The 24413-nt window shown below is 39.9% G+C and overlaps 1 protein-coding gene across 1 annotated transcript in view; it reads left to right on the plus strand.

Moving 5' to 3' along the window:
* Window positions 1–24413, plus strand: part of mgat5b (alpha-1,6-mannosylglycoprotein 6-beta-N-acetylglucosaminyltransferase B) — an 87240-nt gene that overhangs the window by 29779 nt on the left and 33048 nt on the right. Inside the window, exons 5-8 of the mRNA XM_084744384.1 lie at window positions 1585–1658; window positions 3368–3535; window positions 5712–5876; window positions 14179–14348. Coding sequence (XP_084600510.1) covers window positions 1585–1658; window positions 3368–3535; window positions 5712–5876; window positions 14179–14348 — 577 coding nt within the window. The remainder of the gene's footprint in view (window positions 1–1584; window positions 1659–3367; window positions 3536–5711; window positions 5877–14178; window positions 14349–24413) is intronic.

The raw sequence follows: 24413 nt of genomic DNA on the forward strand, positions 1-24413 counted from the left end.
GAGATTATGGTTTTTATGAATCACACTAATGCAATCTATCTATAGTAAATCCAGTGAGTGGGATGGAACAGGGACTTCAGCCATTCAGCAGGGGAGGCCAAGCGTTTACAGCTCACTCCGCTCTCTAATTTATTTCTGTTCATCCCAAAGGCTGGAGGATATATGCTGAAATGTAAAAGACAAACAGGCTTAGGGCCCAGGGGAAATGCTGTAAAGATCTGTTTGATCAAGGAGCAATTGGGAGCCCCAGAGCTAATGAATCTATTAATTGTATGGAGCATGGTGTTATATTGCAAAATTAAATCATAGATAAAGTCTGATATATTGATAGAACTTCTATATTATTGAATGAAGGTCAACAGTATTGACGGCAGAAATGCAAAGCAGCTACTTTGATTCGATCAACCAAACATGTAAAAACACAAGGTTTTCATCAGCTACTGAGGTTGCAATGACAATCCTTATTGTGATCTGCTTGCCATGTTAATTTATCTAGCCATTTATTTATTTTTAAACTCCATCATTATTATCATTATGAAGTGAGAGCTGAATAGCACTTTTCACTTCGATTATGTAGGGAAACGTGTTTCAAATTACTGTGCTACAATACAGCTGCAGTGAAGAAATGTTCTAGCCATTTCATTAATGGTGTAACAATAAACCAACACAAAAATGACAATTATCAACATATATCACCATAAACAACCATGTTCTGAACAAACACATCACAAGGGTGTGACAAATACATTACAAACAAACACTAATATTTGCATTTTGGAGCATAAAATAGCAAACTTAAATGAGCAGCACTGCATCATGGGAAATTATTTAAATGAGGGCTGCGAATGATGATCAGCTGCCAATGTGATTGTCACAGGCTGAAATTCCACAGCACACCATGATGGTTGAAGGATGCCATGACACAAGTTACATCACACAAACTACACAAGCTTTCCAGACTGAAGTTCAGTTTCAGCCTCATGTAGTCTTACCACTACTGTGACTACTACTATTACCACCACCAATACCAAATGTATTATTTCCCCCATTAATCAAAGCTTTACTTCCATAGCAAAATAATGGATATTCCCAACAGCCTGTGAAACATACAGATATAATAAACAATGTTGAGGCCTACATATTAAAAATATAGAACTGAATATCAGATAACATGCAGTATGTGTTCATAAAAATAGTCTTTGCTTTATTTCAGATCTTTATTTGATAGCATATTGATCATCATCACTAAGAATGTTATTGATGACATCAAATTTAATCAGTCATCGATTAATCATTACATCCCTAATAAATAATCATAAACATCAAGAAATAGAGCGCTAATATTGGTATAGCATCTGTATCAGCAGATATCCAAATTCAAATATTGGAATTAGGATGGAAATGAAAAAAGTGGATCAGTACATCTCTATTTTTTTCACCTTCATCTTTGCGTTTGACTTTTGTGTCTGTGCATTGACTGATAAAAAAAAGAAAAAATCCAAACAATGCAGCATTTTTGCTGATTTGTGTGGTCTGTCATGTGTATAGGCTTTGATAAATACCCTGCATTTTTCTTCTCTCCAGTTAGGGATGGAGCATTAGGACAATGTGAGACTCCCAAAGATCCCCGCTATCCAGACTGCCCCAGCAAGATGGATGTAAGTCTTCATATCTGACTTGAATCCAAACAATTTCACACACAGAACAAATATCCTGTTGTCCTCTGTTGGTGATTCACCTTGGCGCAACATAAATTCCGTACAATTGGTATGAGGATGTATAAAGGCTCCTCATGGGGAACTGGGCTATCTGAGCCATAAATTGAACTCAGTGTTAACAAAGACTGACAGAATATAGAAAAGAATAATACAAAAAAGGTTTTCTAAACACGCTGTATATAATGTATGAATTATAGCCTAAAGCAGCAGTGGCAGAAAATTGCAGTTGGTACAACACAAGCATAAACCATGAAGTATTACCAAAAGGCACTTCTTTCTTTTAACATGTCTGGAAATAAGTGAAAACATGTAAGAGAAGTGTAAGATTCAAACACAAAATGTGTAAAAAATATGCACCATCTGTTCAACACGTATTCGTAGCAAAGAGGTGTGCATGAACGCTCTGCCAAACATTTATGCAGACATGTAGCATGTGCGTAGAATAACATGCATATGCAAGGTGCGCTGTTGTGTATTCTTAGTATCAAAATCATGTTTATGGATGAACTAGGCCTCCACACATGCCACACCATGTGAACACACCACTCACATGTAATATGTACTAATTAGCAACACTTCTAGGCTGTTCGGGCTGTACAGGCCACATGCTTCAGTATAACCTCGCCATTTCAGACGTTTTTTTAAGAACAGAAAACGGTTTCAGTTCTGTCAGCAGAAAACAGAAGACACTCTACCCCGGGGGAGTAAGATGGATGTGCCTTCAGCTCACCAAAGAAAGAGAGGAACAGACGTCTGGGATGGAGTTCAGAGACGTCCTCGCCCTCCCAAAAAGCCGCCTCCTGAAAGCTTAAGTTCCAGTGTTGTGGACTGCTGAACTACATATAATTAAACTGCATTTATATTCGCATAGTGATTATAGTAGTTAAATTACCATTTGCCGTTTTGTATACTTAACTACTGAAACATGCATGCAGTCACGCACACACACGGAAGTGACTGCATGATCCCCTGGTGGAGAGAATATTAAATGTAAATAGTCAAGTAATTGGTAGCTTGCAGATTTTCAAAGTAGATTCCCCAACACTGGTTAGTTCAGCCTATAACAAAACTTCACCTTTTCACTATTTAATTGTCCTGTCTGCTTCCTCCGCTTTGATGTCCACTACCACAAAAGAACAATGCATCCTGGGAAATTAGTCGACCTGAACCTCAAAGACAAAATCTGCTCTCTCATCTTTATCACGTTACTTTGCTGGATGACCTCATCATGCCGCTTAGCCGAGCTCACCGGTTAGCGGGAACCCATGAAAGCTCAATTATCTGGAGTACTTGATGACAGAGCGTCAAAGGTTCATGTAGTCAGTTTAACCCAGAGGACGTCTTATTAATAAAGCCGATGGCTGTGTTTTTTCCCCTGTGCATGTATCTCACAATAAAGGACGAGAGGCATCAAATTGAAGTCGGAGTTAAAATGTGACAGCAAAGTACCCACAGGCTGTTCCGCATGATCGCCTTTTGTCAGTTTCAAAATGATGACAGGACAGAAGGGATGGATTTTAAACTGACCTCCGATGACACCGTTTCACGTCTTTAATCAAATGTATGAGTTTGCTAATGATGAAATAATGCCCTGAAGGACTATACTTCACATTTTTGAGTGACAGCCGTTTTGGCTCTTTGTCTTTCAGTGGATGCGTGCTCGTTGGACCTCGGACCCTTGCTATGCCTTTTATGGCGTGGACGGCTCCGATTGCTCCTTCCTCGTCTACCTGAGCGAGGTGGAGTGGTTCTGTCCCCCACTGGCCTGGAGGAACCAGACTGCCACACCCACCTTGAAACCTCCACCCAAGAGACAGGTAACACAACATTTATTCAACGTAGTTCCCATTAAAGGGCAAGTGTATAGGACTTAGTGGCATGTAGATTACAAACACCTCATGGAAGAGAGCCCACTCCCTCATAGATATAAAGGGCGATTGCGCTTTATTTAATAGTACACAAACAAGACATAACAAGCAAGCAAATGAGACACAGCAGACCTCATTTGATTTGACTTGATTAGAGGCAGTTGGGGACACATTACAGCAAAACTGTACTGCAAACTTAAGTGAAATCATGTATCTGCTACTTCCCTATTTAAAATATGTGAACCACATCTACCAAGTGAAGACCATAATTACAGAGGAAGAATATTTTGTCTATAGATGACAGCTCATTACCCTCTAATAAAATCTAGTAAGGGTCTAACAGTAGGAAACAATACTTAAGTTTACAGTAGAGTGCTGTTACAATGTGTCCTTAATTACTCTTTATGAAAATAACATTGTAACACTGTGTGTTTTTGCCAATAAATCTGCATAAATCTTACACACTAGACCTTTAATTCCACAACAGCACAGGTAGCTGGAGGGGGAAATAGGAACAGAGCACAGGGTTTGACGTTGAGGTAAAACATTTCCCACTACTGCTGAGACTTGAGTTCAGTTCCTGGAAAGCACAAGCAGCCCGTCTGTTTCTCACACCTGTTCAGTGTGAGGAGAAGATCCTGACAAAAAGGGTATGAAATTCTCAGTTAAAATTTCCGCTGGCAGTGACAAGAGCCGGCTGATGACTCATCTTAGGAGGCAGATAGTAGTCTACGCTCTTCACATGCCAACAACGGTGTCAAGCATTTAGCAGTGACAAGGGATCTGGAAGAACGGATAAAAAGAGCAGAATGCTGAACATCAAGGTGTGGCGAAAAATGCTTCGACATAGATTTGGTAGCTTCACATGAATGCAGATGAGTTTCTGGTCACTAACAAGATGTAACAAGCCATACTTTGTATCAAATTAGACAACCGAGTTGCTTATTTTCCAAGTTCAATCAGAGAATATATTCTTTAATTTTTTGATCAGCAACTCTGGAGAATCTGAACACCCAGATGCACACAGTCTCTCACAGGGATGCTGGCTGTCATTCCCAGTTTTCAGTGCTGTCTGCCTACCTGTGTCATTTCATTTTTAATTTCAGCACCATGCACATGATGTGTTGCGCTTATGATCACTCCTCAAGGTCTATCCCACCGTTCGGGTCTGTCCCCTCCCTCCTCTCTCTCCCGAGAGCAACGTACAGCCGGCGCAGCGGGCCCCGGCGTGAATTCATTCCACGGCTCTACCTTCTGCTCTAATTGCCAGCCTGTATTCACTGAGACTAATCCCGAAGCTTCCCTCGGGTGCTCTGCATTTTGCTGTGCCATACACAAGTTGCTCTTGAGAGCAATAATTCACCTGCATTGTGAGAGTACAGTACAGCTCTGCATATTGATTCTTTTGTTAAGAGAATCTCAGCTTCTTTCATAGTGTCTCTGACAGTTTGTGTGCTTCAGTTTCTCTTCTCTACTTTTATAAGTCCTCTGCGCTCCCCCATGAAGTTACTCCATTGATTAATACTTGCATGCTGGTACTGTGCTGTGATGCAGTGATTATGGTGGGCAGAGGAGAAGATGTAAAATGAGAGCAGACTGTTTATGAGGGTGATCCAGGAATCCCTCAGGCAACCTGTCTGAGAGCTCTCGCCTCAGGGCACCAGCAGATAACAGGGTATGACAGACTCTCTGTGCTCTATACGGTCTTAACCACCTCTTATGAAAAAGAAGGAAAACAGCCGTAAAATGTCTATTCTGTTGTAGTTTTTTCTTTTCAGTATCAAACTCCTTCTTTTTCAGGGTTAGGGTTATAAAGGGTATAAATCTGAATAGCAAACTGTGCCTGGTTGCATAAACCACCTTAAGTTACACCTTAACCACCTTACCTTCAGTTTGTCTGTTAAAGTCTGTGTAAAGGAAAAATTGTTTTTATGCAACTATTTTTTTCCTAAGGCATCCTGACATGAAAATTTAAAGGAAACCTTACTTATAGTGCCCAACTAGACACTGTTCTTAAGTGTTTTCTGGTGCTGCACACGGTCCACATAAAGAAAGGAAACTCAGCAGAGGTTCTCTACACTTTGGATCCTTTTCAGTAGTTTTTTTCATTGCTCCTGTCTTCCAGGCTGTTTTCCAGTCTGACATCGGGACTCTCCTGGAGCAGGTGGGCACCGGGAAGGAGTCGCTGAGCTTCATGAAGAGGCGCATACGCAGGCTGGCGGCGCAGTGGGCCTCTGCTGCTCGACGGCTAGATGACAAGCTCCGCAACCACTGGAGAGAGCAGAAAAGGGTGAATATGATGAGGCATTGTGCACACACTGGAGGATGAAAGCGTAGGATGAGAGAACAAGTCGGTGTTGTGGTTTCATCTTTTCAAAGTGTTGTTGCTGCACCAGGCTGCAGATGATGACCCAGTAAAAAAGGGCTTTACTCAGTTTCAACAGATTTTCTTTCTTGTTTTTTCTCTAACTCTGCAAACATACTCTTCGGGTTCCAATTTGATGTAAATCCATCTGTTTAGGCATTAAAGGAAAAGAGCGGGATGTTTTGGATCAAACAGTTCAGAGAAAGCCAGACAGTTCTTTAATGCCCACATGCTAGTCTGCTAAGTTACCCCAACAGCTGTGACATTTTGTTGGACTAACATTTCCTTCTTTTATCTCCAGATATTTAATGTGAATTGCTGAATGTTGAGTAACAGACATAAGTAGATAATGATGGAGTAACTCCTAGCAGGCATTGATTGGCTTTGGTGCACTTTCTGCACTGACATTTACAGGGACATTTTCGCAAAGTGTCAACGAGCGCTGCCTGCTGGAACAGACGGCTGATGAAATTGCAGTGACATTAGAACCCTCCTGGCGCATTTGTTAAAACCTTTACAAGATACTAAAATCGGCGAGGAATTAACCCAGAAAATGTCCTTTGGATGGGCAATTTGAACGAAGTGGGTAGGGGGTTCTGGCACAACTTCATCTACTTCAGAGGTGCACAGAGAAGGGGAAAGGGTTCAGAGAGGTAAAACTCCAGCAGCACTGATAGTATGTCAAATAACTTTATTATCAAACTATCGTGTTCATCTTTTCAGCCTTCATCAGGGTCATCATGAAACACTTAAATAAGATATGATGCAGACAAAACAATTTAAAAAAGTAAAAAGTATAGAAGTCAGTTATTTCCATCCATACACATATCAGCCAATAGAGCACATTTGAAGATGGGTGGGTGTATGATCATGTGGATCCAGGCCAATCATCATCCCAGACTAAAAGACAGGCAAGGAGAGAGAGAGAGATAGATCACATCAAGGAATAAATATCCATAATTAAAAACAAACAAAGATAAATAGAAGAAAATACAACTATTGATATTTAAATTCTAATTAATTATATTATAACTAATAACGAAAGCTATTTAGGAGCTTCTATAAAAACTCAGTTAAAGCTATTAAATTTCTTCAAGGCAACTTTAAGTGTGGAGCCTGTATAAATCACCAGTATACTAAAAACCTTGGGTCTTTTAATCACCTTTTCAAAGGGAAGACCATTATTATTAAGACTTTTATTACCTGTATTACCATGTTATTTATATGATACAGTGTCCTTGTGGCAAAATAGAGACAGATGAAACACGTTTTTGCCTTAAAGGGCATATTACTGAACGTCCATTATGAGGAAGGCCTTTTGCGAGACATTTCACTGAAAACATCACATTTCATTTCTATTTTTTATGGGCATTGAATTGATTAAGTCCACACAAAAAGGTGATAAAGTCAATCTTCTCTGGAAACGGAGAGAAGCATTTTAGCTTTTCTATCACAAAAGTTCTTAAAGAAGCTCTTAAATATCCTTAGTTATTAGCTATAATTCTAATTCTAATTTAAATACCAATAGTTTTATTATGGATATTTTCATTCATACTCTATTTAAGTGTTTTTTAATGAGTTTCCCGATGACCCTGATGTAGGCCAGAGCTAAAACATGTTGTTCAACACACAAGTATAGCTGGAGTTTTACTGTTACAGGCAAGCTGGATCAGATATAAGAAAATATACAGTAAAAGTTACATGAGATGATTCTGTACTGTGCAGACCGTCCCACAGTCAGAGGACTTTGTGTTCAAAACCGCTACACTTTGATCCTTTGATCGCCGAGTTATTTTTGCCTTTTTGTGGCTGTTTGATGTGTCGAGGACACAGTGATTTGTTTGGTGTTGAGATGTTTTTTCTATCACTGTCAGTGGGCTGCCGGCAGCCTCCTCTTGCCTCTAAATTGCCAGAATACAGTTGTAAAAATAACCAGATGGTGGCTGACAGTCAGTATTTCAACCAATCAATCAGTTCACTTTGTTTCAGAGCCGCAGAAACGATAAGAGTATGGAATAGGTAATCACAAACATTGAAATCGTTGTCATCCATGTCACATGACCTTACTATCACACTCAAAATAGACAAAGTCCAGTAGAGTTGTCACAATCCTGGTGAATAATGTAAGCAGATGTCAGTTCAGCTCTCTGCCTTATCCACTCCAAATATACATTTCTATACAGTGTCAGGTTCCCTATCACTGCCTGACATTTGGGATCACTGACATTGACCAACATGTCTAACACTATGAAATCCACACAGAATAACATCCTAACAACTTTTCCATGTCAGGCTCCCAAAATAGCATTAGGTTGTGGCCAGGGCCCCCACTTTGCAAGATGTCAGTATTATGACAAATAGTGATGCATGTGCCAAGGGGCCTGCATGGGTCATTCGGAGCCATTCTTACGTGCAGCAGTGAATCCATATTTTATGTACGTTACATCATGCTTGCAAGTTTTAGTTGGTCAGGAGTTCTTCTGATTACTTATTTATTTATTTTCAGGTGAGCTTTTGTCACTTGGTCTGCTCGTCAGGTCTTTCTTTTCAGAAATGTGTCCATTCTGTCTGCTTTCTAGCTGGATTTCAGGAGCAAAGCAGCTTCGTGGCAGATGCAGACTAGTCTGGGTCAATATACTATATTATAACATTACTACTATTACTACTACTACTACTAATAATAATCCTAATTACAAAATTTAATTTCATTTAGATTTTTTTTTGTGTGTGTTTTGCATAGGCTTGCTTGGCACCACCTGGCAGCCCCAAAGGGAAAATCATTGAGATTGTGAAATTGTCCACAAGAGTGTGCAGTACTTATATGGATGACTCAATAGCATTTTTTCATATCTGATTCCACAACCTCGAATATCTGCCAATACCGATACAATCCAATGCCATATTTTTCCCTCTGTTAAATAATTAAGTTTACAATACATTTGTAATAATGATGCATATTACAATAGAGTACATTTTTACATGAACTAACACCTCTGTGAATTAACCTTCTGTATTGTGAGGTGAGCCCAGTTGTTTTCTGAAATTACTGTGCAGACTCTGGCTGCAAATGCAGATGATGGCATCACTGTTTTAGCATCATTTCTGTACAAAGGGAGGACGTCATCCACCATTTTGCAGTTTTATCATTATACAGTCTAAGGGTGGTCTTGGCAAGTGTGTATTTATGAATCACTCTGTTGGGAGATGCTATGCTGTTGCATAATGGGAGCTTGACTCATACGAAGGAAGTCAGGATATTTGAAAATCTTTTAGTTTGATTTTAACTATCTTTTCTTCTTTTCTTTTTTTTTAACTGTCTTTTGTTAGCCTCTCCACAGAATGGAAGTATAAAACTTACATAATATTCTGGTTAAGTCACTCTTTTCAGTATTAAATCTGTCCAAGTCAGCAGCCTAAGAACTTTATCCTGAGAACTAAGAACATTCTGGATATTCAACCCCTGATAACAAACAGCACTGCAGGGTGAAAATGTACAATAACCAAATCATTTGCATAATGTATAAAATGATTCATTATGAAAACACCAGGTGCACTGCAAAGTTTGCTTTGCCTGAAGCCACATTAATTCTCTGACCTTCTTTCCACGTATTTGCATGCATGCTATGTCCATGTCATATGGCGAATCAATGGTATACTGTAGCACAGTTAGATATTATGTACGTTTCCATCACATGGTGAAATGGAAGAGCTTTATATTGTACATGTCAGTTTCACTAAATCGTTTTACTCAAGTGGACAGCTCTCCAAAAATCCCCCTGTAGCTGAGAAGAGGCTTGATGCTTGAGAAGCTTAAATGAAACATGAGGAATGAAAGAAATTCATTTGCAGTGTTTTGCTTTTTGTAAACCAGCTGACAGTATCCTGGCGTTCTGCTCTGTGTGTGTGTGTGTGTGTGTGGTCTGATCAGTTTCTTTCATCGTCCAGTTTTCAGCTGGATAAATCAAAGCCAGTTCTGTAAATAACATTGCACTCCTCCCAAACGCCTGCATCTTCACCACTGGGGAGAGGACTTTGTTTATTGTAATGGCGTGTTTGACAGTAATGGTTACTGTCCATTAACCAGACCCTGCAGGCTTGGCTTCCGTCCCTGTAACACTGCGTGCTGTTGAGAAAACAGACAGTGACAGAGACAGATTTGTCGAGAAAATAGTTTTTAAGGATCGTCTCTTGCTAACCTATATTTCTCATTCCCGTTTTTCTTTTTAACATTTTAGTTTCTCTCGATATCCATGTAATGTTTGAGTCATAAATAATTGGTGATGGTCATGTGCCATCAGAACTCCAACTGGAAGCTAACTGACATGATGGCTGATTTGAGTCCAGGATGTGATAACGAGAGAAGTGATGTATGCACCCCCAGCTCAGTCCAACTGAAATGACATGTTTTTTTCACCTGCTACTGTATATGTAAATCACACACAAATGAGAAACCAAAAGGGAGAAATTTATTTTCTATGTTATATGTATTATTTGAACTTGCTTCCATACAGCCAATCAAATTGTTTAATTTATTCATTATTGTATGATGAACAGACAGACTCTCAATTAGGGTTGTAGTCAACCAAAGAGAATCTTAATTGATTGAAATTCTACCTGCTCTTCAACCAATCGATTGGTCAATGGGAGAAAAAATAACTGCACATTATTTCTAGATTAATTAAAATAGCTGAGTGCACTCTACTTGTTAGCCCAGAGGGGTTACACAGCATTGCCACAGTCTGAGCATTTCTTTTTCACAAGTTACTTGAGGGCATGTCTATCAAGGACATTTAGCATTACACACAGCAGCACCGAGGATCACAGAACCAGCCAGCATTAGTGCAACACCACAACTAAGCTTGTGCTGAAGCAAGATGGAAAAACAACATTAAAAAAAAAAGTTACAGCATCCAACTGACTACTTCGATTATTTGGTTCGCTTCACGAGGCTGAACATTCGCACAGTCTCTCTTAACTGTCCACCAATATTACAACATTCTCTCCTTATTAAAATAAAACAATTTGGTCAGACAAGAGCATAACGATCATCCACGAGATGTGAGCCAACAGCGCACGTCTTGTCCTGCCTCTTAGCTCGTTGAACATGCCATCAAACATTCACAGGAAAAAAGTGCACTGCTGATGTCAGTTTCCAGCCAATTAGCTGCTCAACTGCAGCACATGAACTGTATGCGTACCTGCACGTCATTTGGGGACGTTTAGATGCAGATGTCATTCTTACTCTTCATTGTCACTGTTGAAAACATACCTGTCAGCCTGTGGCGTATAAGCTACAGCCATATTTTGTTTGCTTTGGGTTCTTTTGTACCCGTCTTGTTTGTTCCAGACTTTTCAGTTTGATCAGAACCAAAATTACCAACTTGAGAGGTTTGAACCTTGGCCCTGTAGGGAAAGGTGGTCTTGGTCCAAATCAAATCAAACCATGGTTTGTTTTTATTCTAGTGTGAATACGTATTTCAGATCACTTACAGGAAGTTTTGGCAGGCGATCATCAAAACTGTAAAGGCACTTTTGTAATGTAAGCATGAACCTTGGGTCGGACCTTCAGTTGTGAAAAAGAACTTTGCCTCGTATTCCATGGTGTTGTGACATCAAACCTTCTCTCACCCCAACCAGTCATCGTCTGATGCTTAACCTGACCTCGCGACCTAATCTCAGCCATGGAAGGGGGCACTTTCAGGAATATAATTTTAACAGAAAACAAACTGGAACGCACCACAAGTCTGGTGTCTAACTGGGAAGTCGGAATTTCCATGTTCACAGTTGAACATTTGAACCGGTATGCTCACTGTTGTCAGATTCTCTTCCTCAGAAAGTCAGGGTAAAGTTGCATTTATATAGTGCTTTTCTAGCCCTTTGACCACTCAAAGTCATATTTACATGCATATACTAATGGCAGAGGTTGACATGCAAGATACCTCTGCTCGACATGCAGACTCGAGCCAGGGATTGAACTGTCAATCTTTTGATTGATGGACAGCCCTGCTCTACTGCTGAGCCACAGCCGCCTCCTGAAAGCTATTTATTAGCACTTGCGCCCCATAAAATCAGCTGTACACACAGTACTGTATGTGAGCATGTTGCCCCAGTGTTTGCATGTGCAGAATACCATGGCATGCATTCACATTATCAAGGACCAAAGTTTTTTTTCTGACTTTTACTGGAATGCTATGTCCCGGGTGTGATGTCATTCTCAGCTCTGACTTCTGGCGAGATAAATGGAACATACCCTCCACCAAACATAGATTTCTGCCCAACCACATTAGACATTGTTGTCAGAGCTGTGAGTTTTACATCTCACACGTGGTGCTCATACATGTGGACAGCGCTGCAGGCTGAACAGCTTTGTGGCTCACACACAGGGGAAATCCATTGTGTCAGCAGCGTCGGAGATGAAATTTTCAATTGGATTGGTATGTGGTATTGAGCCATTCCTAGTTATAAGATTTAAGTCTGAAAAGCACCCGTTTGAAAACCAATTTAGCTCAGTCAGATGCATAATGGAGCAGCCAGTGAAACATGGGCAAAGTCTAGATGCTAATATAACTTGACACCTCTCAAAGCCTCATTAACATCTTTTCAGACTAGGCCTTGTTGATATAAAACGCAACATGAATCCACATCTGCACGCTTGTATTTTGTGGGATAGTTCAGGGGAAATAAAAAAAAAACATTCCTGCTTGCATTTCTGCTGCCAACTGGAAGCAAAGGCCAAGGACAACATGGTGACTGGTGTGTTTGTCCAAAGGGGTTTCTTCAACTTAGGGGTACTTTTGGCGTTGAACCCTAAAGAAAAACAGTTTGTTCAAATCACGCTTTTCACAGTGTCATAAGTTTCATTTATCTAATTGTAAAGTCCAAGAGAAGATGAACTGAACTGACTATCACAAAATGGCCAATATGGTAATTTTTACATTTTTTCTGACACTTGTAAGTAAGAGGGTTATCTTGCAATTTGTAGATAAATGTTTGCTAGAACTTTTTTTAATATTTTCAAAAAGTGTGCATGATGGAAATTTCATTGTGTTGACAATTAATGTAGATGGATGAAAAAAATCTTAAATGAAAACAAAAGAAAAAACTATTTGAAACATTTGTGGACACATAGGATAAATAAGTCTTCAAGTCTTTCTGCCAGAAAGGGTTTTGTGTTATATGATAAACAGTCCATTTTAACCACAACCATGATCTTTTCCAAAACTTCTTTCCAAAACCCAACCAAATAATTTTGTTGCCTAAACCTAACCAATTTGTTTTGTTTCCTGGATCTAATCAAACTGCAGCAGAAAAGGGAAAAGTGTTTAAAATATAAGATCATGTCATGTCAGTAAAATTAAGTTTAAAAACAAAGCTTCACATGTCAAACCTCAATCTCCTGGGTGGAAGTCATGCTTAACCTGTTCATCCACAACAGCCTGCTCCTGATGTGGACAGATGTGGAGAATAGTCTGACTCACCAGATAAATACTGTTTTTTATTATTGGAGCATTACTTTATTCTGGTACATTAAAAGTTTGGAAAAATTTGACTTTTAGACTTTATTTAAGTGCTGAATTCTGGGCGTGGGACAGTGATATCAAGGCTTATAAGGATAAAAAGTGTCTGAGAGCCACCCCAAAACAGGCGTCAGCAGGGTCCATGTTTATCTCCTGGAAGAGGCTGAGGGTCACTTATCACTCACCGTCACACCCTGAAACAAAGTCAAAAGTAATCGAGAAAATGGCATCTGTAGAAAAATCTAATTTCATTACATATTTAACGGCTTGGAAATTCCATCCTTCCCCTCAGCAATTAAACCACTCGTGTATCGTTCTGCATATCAATTAGCCCTCAGCAGGTCAATTTTCATTTCAACTCCATGCACAGTTGATTGTATTTCTTAGGAGTTGCGTCGGCGTGAATATGCTGTCACTCTGCTTTCTCGCTTTCATTAGATACTCAATTACATTTAAAATTTGACATCACTGATCCATGCCAAACATCTGAATTTATTCATACGTGAATCCTTTGAAGCGTGTGCTTAAAATTTCTCTCACAAAATCTCAGTTATTCACCATGCATGAAGGACTGTTTGAATTCTAGAATTGTTGGGTTATATTGGTTTGTTCTCTATAATAACAGTGCAAAGTAGTTGAACAAAGAAGCGTTTATTGCACACAGTGCTGTAGTGCACACTTGCCGTGACTCTTCCTGCTTTTCCTTTCAGATTCTAGTTCACGTGGGCTTTCTGACAGAGGAGTCCGGGGACGTCTTCAGTCCCAAGGTGCTGAAGGGGGGTCCTCTGGGTGAGATGGTGCAATGGGCCGATATCCTCACAGCCCTCCATGTGCTGGGACACAATCTCAAGATCTCTGTGTCTCTCAAAGAGCTGCACGGGTATGTTTAGATTTGCCTTATTCCCCTTTGATCTTGTTATTTTCATGCTGTAGGGAGAATAACTGCTGCAGTCGGTGTACAATAATCAGCTTTGCTCGGTTATGTTTGAGGCATCTGTGCAGGAATCATCTCTCTTATGAAAGTGCAAACCATTGTCAGTTTTCTTTACCTCAGGGGTCGTAAAGTGGCAGTCTGGGAGCCATTTCTGCCCTCCCTCTCACGCTCTTGTCAAAAATATAATCTAATCCAGTCCGCAATCTTTTCTAGTTGTTTCATACCAATTTAAACTACCCCTTCATTTGAATACAATTTAAATAATGGAAAAATGTGATGTATGCAGGGCTGTCCCCCAACCATTACTTTTTTCCCCACTCTAACTCTACATGAGTATATTTTACCTGTAAGACTTGCATTTTAATGCCTTTCTTTGTCATCTGTTCTGTGTTAACACCAGATGTTCACACAGAGAAAGTAAAATTGTGTGTCTTCATTTAAAAAATCAGCGGACTCTCCTGCATCACCTGCCCTACACTGCTCCTTAATGCCGTGAATTAAGGGTTTATTTCAACCAAACCAGAGTTGGTGGTTGTTGGGACAGTGGAAAGATGAACCAAGACAATTTTGGTTAGTTTTATTTTGTTTCTCTGGAGTTTAAATTAAGCTGGCGACGTTGATGCTTTGCAAAAGGAGTCCAAGTTTGGTGAGAACAATAAAACAGCTGTTTCTGGCTAAATAAAATGTAACTTACTCTTTTAAAAAAAAAAAGGTCTCTCGCTGTGTTGATTGTTTCCATAATGTTGTCAGAATAACAATCTGAGGCTGTCAGGAGCAAAAACAAACACAAGCAAACCATCGAGCGTTACCTGCCCCGTGCGCTCCGGTGAAGTGGCTGCCAGCGCGTCACCTTTGTTCTGTTTCTGTCACTCTTCTCTGCTTCCATCACAATTAGTTCTGTGGTCTGTGGTGATTTAGTGTCTCAGTTTGTAAAGTTTACGGTCTGTCATGTTGTTGCATTGTTCTGTGTACAGTGATGCAGCAAAAAGAACAAGAGCTGAAATTTGTTTTCCAACCCTTCGTTTCACCTTCTGTCACTAATTAACCACCAGCGTGTGCTGTCAAAAAGATTTTTTTTAATAAATGCACCAGCTAATAAAAACATATTTAGAATTCCCCTTATTTCTAACCCCTCATTTTTTTTTGTGAGCTTCCATTTGTTTTACCTGTTGTTATAAGGTGCACTGACTGGCAAAGAAAATAAAACTGCTCGACTAGAAGAATCTCAGTCGACTGAATGGTCTCTGACTAATGATTTGAATCTTCAGCTATCAGGGCCCTAAAGACAAAAGCTTGTTCAGCAATATTTCACTGTTGGCAAACACTATGGCTGAGCTGATTAGCAAGTTTCCAAGTGATATTTATGATCAGTTATGTGATAAAGCTATAGTTTTAACTGCATACTGTGTCATTTGATGAGAGCGCAGATAAAACTAACAATGCTCACTTAGCCATTTTCATCAGGAGTATTAATGACCAATTCAAAGTGAGTTGCTGTATTTGTGTCAAATGCACAGCTAACTAATGCATGCAAAGATGTATATAAACTGCTTTTTGCATATTTTTAAGTATGACTAAAATATATCTGTAATGCATACAAAAACAGAAATTTTCAGAAATATTTATCTTCTTTGCAGTACTTGAATGCCATCAGTGGCCCCAAGCCAGCTGAGTTAAGGACCCCTGCTTTAGCTTATGTAGAAAATGCTCTGTTGTCCATTCTGCATACTCTGCAAGTGATGAGCTGCCCAATTGCAGTGCCGTTGCCCACACACTGTTTTCGATCACCTTTGGCCACACCGAGATAAGCTATCTTTCCTGCAGAGTGCTGTTTCAGCCTGAAGGCTTGACAACATCTCTACAGCTTGTGCACCTCCTTCCTGCAGCAGCTCACCGACTGCACAGTGATAACAGGGCTCGCCGCTCCTCATCACAAACATAACTGCTTGTGCCTTTGGACACACACACACACGTATACACACAACATGCCTTCCAGTCAGACACACGGTTCCATCTAAAAAATATAGGACTATTGATTGTCACATTCAGAAAGCAGACATGTACAGTCCTGCCCGTCTTGGACATTTTCTCTACGCCGCGATATTTCAGAGCTGCCGCGGCTTCACGCTGGCTGGTCAGGAAAATGACCGTGCACAAGACGAGATTTGCTGTCGATTCTTTTCTGCCAGTGGGCGGTGTGAAGCCGGAGCAGACGGGCTGACGATAATGCGCGCCTGTTATTGAGCACCGTATGTATCCACTGCTGTAGGGAAGAGGTAAGAGCATTGACGAGTTGGAGCTGCCCTTTGATCTGAAATTTTCAGAGCTGCGAAGAAAAGCTGCTTTGATATGAACAGAGTGGGGAGATCAGTGAGGTGGGGAAGATGCCGCAGTGGGAACGCTTCTGCTGGCCGTGCTATTATTTACCCCACTAATTGGTGTCATGGTGTATTGAATCACTGCAGCCGCTCTCCGTTGGGAGCACCATCAGAAATGTTTAGAAAATAGTTTTTATTAAAATTGTGTTTATGCTACAGCAGTGAGAGGCACTTGAGTAAACTTGCTCTGTGCCATAAAAGAATTCACAACTTCATTTTAAAAATTTGTTTAAAAAAAAATCTAACTGATAACGTCGGTATAAAAATTTGGAATTATGATCTTTGTTTTAAAATCAATTTTTTTAATGACAATGTTGGCCCTTTAAAATTGTGTCAGAGATTTCTGTCAACTCAGATTTTTCTAAAAACATGACTTAATTATGCATAAAAAGCGTTAGCAGTACACCGAGCTCCCATGATTCACTTCCTGGTTTAAAAAAGGTGGGAATTCTGCCCAAGCACTCGTTAGCTTACTATTTTTCGACAAATTTCTCAACCATAACATGTCAATACCCCTTTTATCAAAGCAAAATAAGAACTATGGTTAAAAATAATAACAAAAAAGCTACTCACTAAGACTAGGCTGCGAAATAAAAAAAAATTGCAACATTTTGTCAACTTTGTAAGATCCATCAAAAATCCCATCTAACTTTAATAAAAAATGTAATCGCTAGAAGGTTTGCTCATTAGAATGTTTAATAGCCAAAAGTTTGATCTTTTTAAAATATATTTCCCAGCATAACTGAAGAATAAAAATCAAAACCCCTCAACATATGGTTTTGTCCCAATTCTCAACAATGAATGATATATATATGATGTACGTTTATAGTTATATAAGCCAGCAGTGGCGTTCCATTAGGGCTGATATTGGTCTCTATTCATGAGGAAATGAAATGTTCAGCCTTAGAGAAAGCATAATGGAAGGCTGAAATTGAAGTCAAGTGGCTTTATCAGGCTCCAACCATATTTCCTCTTCGCTCGCAGCCCCACAAAACACAACCCAGTGTACATATCCCCACTCTTTTTTTTTTTTATGGGATTCTTAAATTGGCCAGTTTATGGCAGATACTGAACATCCATAAATCCCCCTTTCTGTGACTATTAATGAATAAAAAAAGGGAACATTTCTCTCCATCCCTTACTCTTACTCTCCCACACGCTGTTAAATTGACAGATCGTTATGTGGGTTGTGCTCCCACAGATTCCCTCAGGCTTGTATCTATTTACATTTCCTTCTCTTCACTTTCCCACCCAGGCTTTGGATAGGAGCTTAATATCACTGGATGGCCTGCTGTGGTTCTTATGTGGACAGGATTGGCGATATGTTCAGCCTTCTTCTCTGATAGACAGATTAGCCACACTGGGAGCTTAGTTACAGTGGGAGTCGAGCTGTTGGTTTGCATCATATAATTGCCTCTAATTGGCAACATTCACGCTGCCTGGTAGCCTCTTTGAGTAACTGCTTTGCCTGGCATCTTCCCTTTGCTGTCCTGCTTTGACAAATCAGTTTGGCTCACACATCCCTCCTTCAGCCAGTCTTTTCTCTGCAGCAACGTCTCGAGTTTATTTTTCCTGCAGATGCTGCACTGAGGTGCTGTCTCTGAACTAAGACGTTCTGGTGTTGCTCTTTCCACACACTGCAAAATGTTCACACCCTTTTGGGAATAGCGTTGCCATGTTTCAGTTGATGTAATCGCTTTAATGCAATTGCGAGTACAACCCCAATTCTGAAAGAGTTGAGACACTGTGTGAAATGTAAATAAAACCAAAATGCACTGATCTACCAATAATCTTATACCGAACTTCGACTTGTATTAAATTGAACACAGTACAAAGGCAGGATATTCAGTTGGCACATGGATAATCTTTATTGTCTTTTGTGCTGTGGTCTGACTGGTCCACATCATCCTTTTTGGAAATCATTGATGACGTGACCTCTGGGCTAAAGACGAAGAGGACCGTCTCGATTGTTAGTAGCACAAACGTCAAAACCCAGCACTTGTGATGGGGTGTGGGGTGTGACAGTGCCACGGCATCACGGCCATCTGTCACATCTGTGAAGGCCCCTTTGATACTAAAGGGTACATGCAAGTTTTGGAGCAAAATATGCTGCCATTCACATGACGTCTTTTTCAGGGACATCCCTGCATATTTCAGCAAGATGTTGCCAAGAGCAGTTTGGAACATATTGCAGGTATCAAATTCATAATGAGTGCATATTTTCAGAAAACCATTAAATTAAGTTTGAACATCTAATACATTGTCTTTGTACCATATCCAGTTGAATATAGATCAAAGTACTTGCTAGTCATTGCATCCTGCTTTTATTTGTTTTATACAGCATCTAAAGTTATTTGGAACTGGGGTTGTTTTACATTTTTGCAATCTGTTTCTCACTCTACCTCAACTCAGGATATATACAAATTATTTTTCTCAACCAAGTGTGTCAGCATCAGGTCTGCCTATTATATGCTGTTTTATTGGCTGATAGTCATTTGGTTAGTCTACACTGAAATATGTCAACAACATTTTGTTGTATAGCCATTAAATTTTGTACAGACATTCAGGGTCAGCAGAGGATGAAGCTTGCCGACTATCATTGATCGGCAAAGACATCGCATAATGCTGACCTGACTGTGGATGGATTAGGCTCCTAATAACTAAACAGTGATAGGGTTTTCTTATTTTATGCGTTTGTACTGGCGAAGACCTCAGAAATTATATTTACCGCTAGTCAAATTAGAGCAACACACCTAAATATACCTAAATGACACAGTACATCAGTTACGCCCATTAACATGATGTATGCCATGTGACAGATGTTGTGCAACTGTCACAGTTTGGTTAGATCGGTTGGTTAAGTTGTAGTGGGCACAAAAAGTACTTGGTTAGGTTTAGGGAAAGATTATGTGTTGGGTTGAAATAACTGTTTTGTTTCTCACATGAATTGATCACGCTTGCGTTAAGGAAGTTACTCCAGTCTCCTTGGTGTAAATCCTGTGCTTGTGCTTATTTGAGTCGTCCATCCACTCCACTTCCTCCAAATGTGGACATTCTCGCTCCTTACACTTCTCCTGTCATTCTTGTTATGTCCACTTAAGGACCTTAGAATAAACGGACGTATCTTTCGGATAAGCTGCGTACACCCTTGTACAACATGCATGTTTTTCTGGTGAGGCAGGCCTCCAAAAAGGGGTTACAGTATGATGCAGGAGCAAAGTACCAGGATGGGTCACTCTTACGTGCACATTTCACTGCAAGAAACTAATCACCGTATAATCATTAAGAGAGTTTTTGAATTTTATTTATTGTCAAAGTAACAATCACATGATGGCAACCATTACTTTGAAATGAACTATATGTTTAAAAGTACACATTTTAAATTGTACTTTTCCATAACATTCACTGCACTATAGTATTGACCCTCTCTGTACAGTCTTAAACAAAAAGCATTATCCATCAAGCACCTCCCCTACTGTTCTCCTAACAAAAAGAGAAGAAGAGAGACAGACCCATGCACAGGGAGAGCGCCAGTAATAGAAGAAAAAGAGGAATAGTACAGTCATCTTTCCTACGTTTACTGTAATTGAGGTGGAGACTGAAGTGTTGTGACATCATTTCTGTCAGTAACAGCAGCACTTGTCGCACACTGAGGGGAGGACCCTACGGCAGTTTGCAGAGCGGCACAGACAGCTGTCACTTCCGCTTGGGGATCTCCCCTCATCTCCTCCCGGAGCGACACGGGTAATTAGCCTGCGATAGAGCATGGCGTTTCGGCACCTGAGGAGCAGCAGAAAAGCGGAGCTCGGGGAGGCGGGAAAACAGAGGAGGGAGAGGATGAGGAGGGTGGAGGTGTAACTGCAGCCTGTCAGGCTTAACAAGTTCTGTCAGCAGACTGGAGATGTAGTGTACACGCACACTGCTGTCCAGTAGTGTCGTGATCCACAGATAATCTGAAAAAACAATGTTTTAGTGCTTAAATCCCGCAGTCTCACTCCGGATGGGTACTCACACTCTCTCTGCTACTCTGTGTCTTGGCAGGTCGTTTTCTTTCTCATGCTGATGTAATTTCACTGGTTTGCACACTATTGTATCTCAGGCTCTCCTGCTTTTCTTTACTGTCGTTTGAGACCAGATTGCGTCAACACCACGAATATTGAAAAATGCCTTGTCATTCAATACCAAAGTTTTATACCTAAGGAATAAATCTCATCAGTGTCATTAAGCATGCAGTATGCTTGAACAACAATCTAATAATGCTTGTGATTTACTGCCCTATGTTACACATTGAGACGGGGATAATTTTGTTGTTTTGCTACCAAGTCTTTGTACAGCTTCTTTCTTTAAGTAAGTACTTGTACTGAAATGTGTAATGTCATTTTCTTTTTGTTCAAATCGATTTGGTATCAAAAAAAGTATTGTTCAGGAACTGGTTTTGAAGCCAACGTATCAGTACTGGTATCAAGACGTTTTGAATGAACCCAGCCTTAGGTTTGACATTTGCCTATATGGTCATAGTGTATCACTTGTTAAGCGGCCTTCAATGGAGACATATAGATCGCTTCAGAGGAGCCATATGTAAGAACTGACCACCAAATTCGTACTCCAAAATAGGGATGTTAATGATTCATCATTTATCAATTAATCACCAATAAGAATTTAGCTGATTAAAAATTTATTATGTATGTTTTTGTTGCCGTTTCTCTGGAGCTCACAGGTTTTCTCACAGTTTGGCTTGATCTGCCTTGTTAGTCTAGATATGGCATTTGACCATTATTTTGTTTGATGGGTGCATTTGTTGATTGAGGTACAGCAGCCTGTTATATTGTTCTGTTTGCTTAAATAGTTGGTGCTTCATGAGTTTATGTTTCACATCACTAACATGCTGCACGAATGGTTTAAATAAAGCAGTTTTGTCTCTTAGCAGTTATTAAAGATTAATTTATTATTGATAACATGCTCTACTGTCAGGTAAGGAAAGTGCACAGAATTTGCAATGCTACTCTGGGGGGGGGCAGCATATCACCAGAATGTTTGATTGCCCATGTTTGTCAATTTAAAAATTAAGTTTGCGATAAAACTGTTGAAGAATCAGACTTCAGACTATACAACGATCACATAAATGACATCATGATTGTCTCCCTCCTAAAGCTAACATGAGCCTCCAAAACTACAATGCCTGTGTGTTTTTGTACCAGTATGTAGCCACAAATGTAAGAGGTCTTGCTTGCTGTATCTTTTTCCGGCTAATAAAAGAATCAGGAGTTGCTGATAAAACTTATAAATGATGTATATTATGCAAGACAGAGAGATGTAGCTCACTGGGCAGTTTCACACAAAACTATAAACTACCACAAACTGTGACTTTGTTGACTTGTAAAATAATCTTTTGAATTGACAAGCATCATATGTGTAATTCATGACACAATTCAGAATGGGGGAAAAAATCTCTTGCTATTAACTTCCACTCATATTCTTTCTGAAATAAGGCCCCATGGTGCATTCTGGAAAGACTTTGCCTCTCTGACATCTTTGACATAACATCAGAACTGTTCGTTCTTCACATTCTGTGAACTTCAGATCATTTTTGAATGTTCTGAAGTAAAATTCTTACATATAGCTCCTTTAAGACAGTCACCAGGTAACTTCACATTGTTTCTCTGTGCAAACATGAAGACGTGTCTCGACTGTGTGATCAGTAACTCTAAGAAATCATTTAACAAATGTCAAATGGGAGGTCCCCTGTATTTGTAATCCACCAACAGTGAAAGTAATGACAGGCATGTGTAGGGCATTCTCAATTGTGAAATAAGAAACTTGAAATCAAAGCTCCAACAAAGAGCCTTATTATTCCGTCAGACTCAGGTTGTGCTGATGCACTCTCACCCTGCAGCCGTCTGATTGATGCGCCTTTGTTTCTATGCATTGAGATGAAAAGCAAAACTGGCGGCGTGGTTAAAAATAACCAGTGGGGCATCATTGAGATAACATCATAAGGATTTGTCTTCAGCATAACAGTGTTGGGGTGGTGACTAATTGAGGTTAACTGTGCTGTGCTTGTGTGTTGCAATCAACTTTTGTTTTACTATAAAGCATTTTTTGCTGAAATACAACTGTGGACGGTGTTTCTAGTAAATCTTACTGTTGAGGCTCAGTGTTATTTGTTTTGTTAGAGATTTTAAACCAGTTTTCACAGAGATTTTATGGCCTTATATTCCCAAAATTGTTATATTTTCTGCAGCATAAGGGCACTGTTACTGAGGTTTTAAGAAAATTAGGTCCTCTTGTGATGTTGACAGCTCAGAGAGTTCTTCCAGAGGAGACACTAAAAAGAAAAATGGGAAGTAAACATTAATAAGCTGCTGATTTTGCACTTCAGTCCCTCTTAGTAAGTAAAAAAAAGACACAAACACAAAGCAAAATCAGAATTTATCACAGATCTTTGTATTATTAATGTTTTCCCTCATAAATGCAGATATATTTCCAGTTTTCTTTCTTTAATAAAATCTGAAAATAATGAGCCCCAGTTACTCTTTATACTCTTTATACATCAACACAAAGTCGGAGAAAGTGCTGCTCCTGCGCTGTGATAGCGACCATTTTCAAGAGCCGTTTCAGCATGAAACTTGAACCAGATTCTGCACATCAAAGTGGCACATCAGCAGTGTCTGATCATAACTGCGTCAGCATCTGAGTTTTTGTCTCCTCCTGCTATCCTGGCGTCTCAAGTGGTCGATTAGCATGCCAGACCCCGCTCCTTCTGCTTCACAAACAGTGGCACATCAGCTGTCCTCTCTGCCCGTGTCATTCCCCCCACACTGCGCCGCCCTCCTCTCTGCAGCCGCCCTGCAGCCCTCACTAAACTCCTGGCCCCAGACTCATCCCCTGGAAATCTCCCTCATCCAATTCCCCTCACTGCTGGACACATGCGCCCTTTAAGAACTAATGCAGTATGACTATGAAGTCTATTTCACTAGTTTGTGTCTCTGACTCTCTCTCTCTTTGGTGAGTAGCCATGGCTTCAGTGGCCAACTGTGAAACAGAGAAATGGTGCTCAGTGGTGTTTGTCAAGTGGTGTCTGGAGATGTGTGTGCTTATCGTCTTGCACTTTTTGTTCTTCTCTTGCTAGACGTGTTCTCACAAGTTTTGAAGTTTTTAAATCATGTGGTAAAATCTCCGTAGTGTTCCTTTCGTGTTCAAATCTGAGCAATCAAATTTATCTACAACAACAATCAACAATCCCGATTGTTGATGCAGATATGTTTTAGCATCAAAATGTTATTTTCTCAAACCTTCGAAAATGCTTTCGAATGTGAAAATTAGGTTTCTGCTTGATGACGTTGACACAAACTCCATAGGTTGAGGGAGGGGAGGATATCAGCACTGTAACTTACATCAGTGCTTTTTACTAATGACTGAGTGGGCGTTTCTACAAACTCTATTCCAAAAAACTTTGGACCTTGTATAAAATGCTTATAAGAACAGAATGCAATGATTTAAGCTATATTTAATTAAATACACAGAGACAAAGACAAGATATTTAATCTTCAAACTGATAAACATTGTTTTTGTATAGCTACTCCAATTCAGAATGTGATGCCTGCAACACATTTTTAAAAAATTGGGACAGTGG

Source organism: Lutjanus erythropterus, chromosome 19, assembly GCF_056507025.1.
Source record: "Lutjanus erythropterus isolate fLutEry1 chromosome 19, fLutEry1.hap2, whole genome shotgun sequence".
In the NCBI taxonomy this organism is placed as follows: domain Eukaryota; kingdom Metazoa; phylum Chordata; class Actinopteri; order Lutjaniformes; family Lutjanidae; genus Lutjanus; species Lutjanus erythropterus.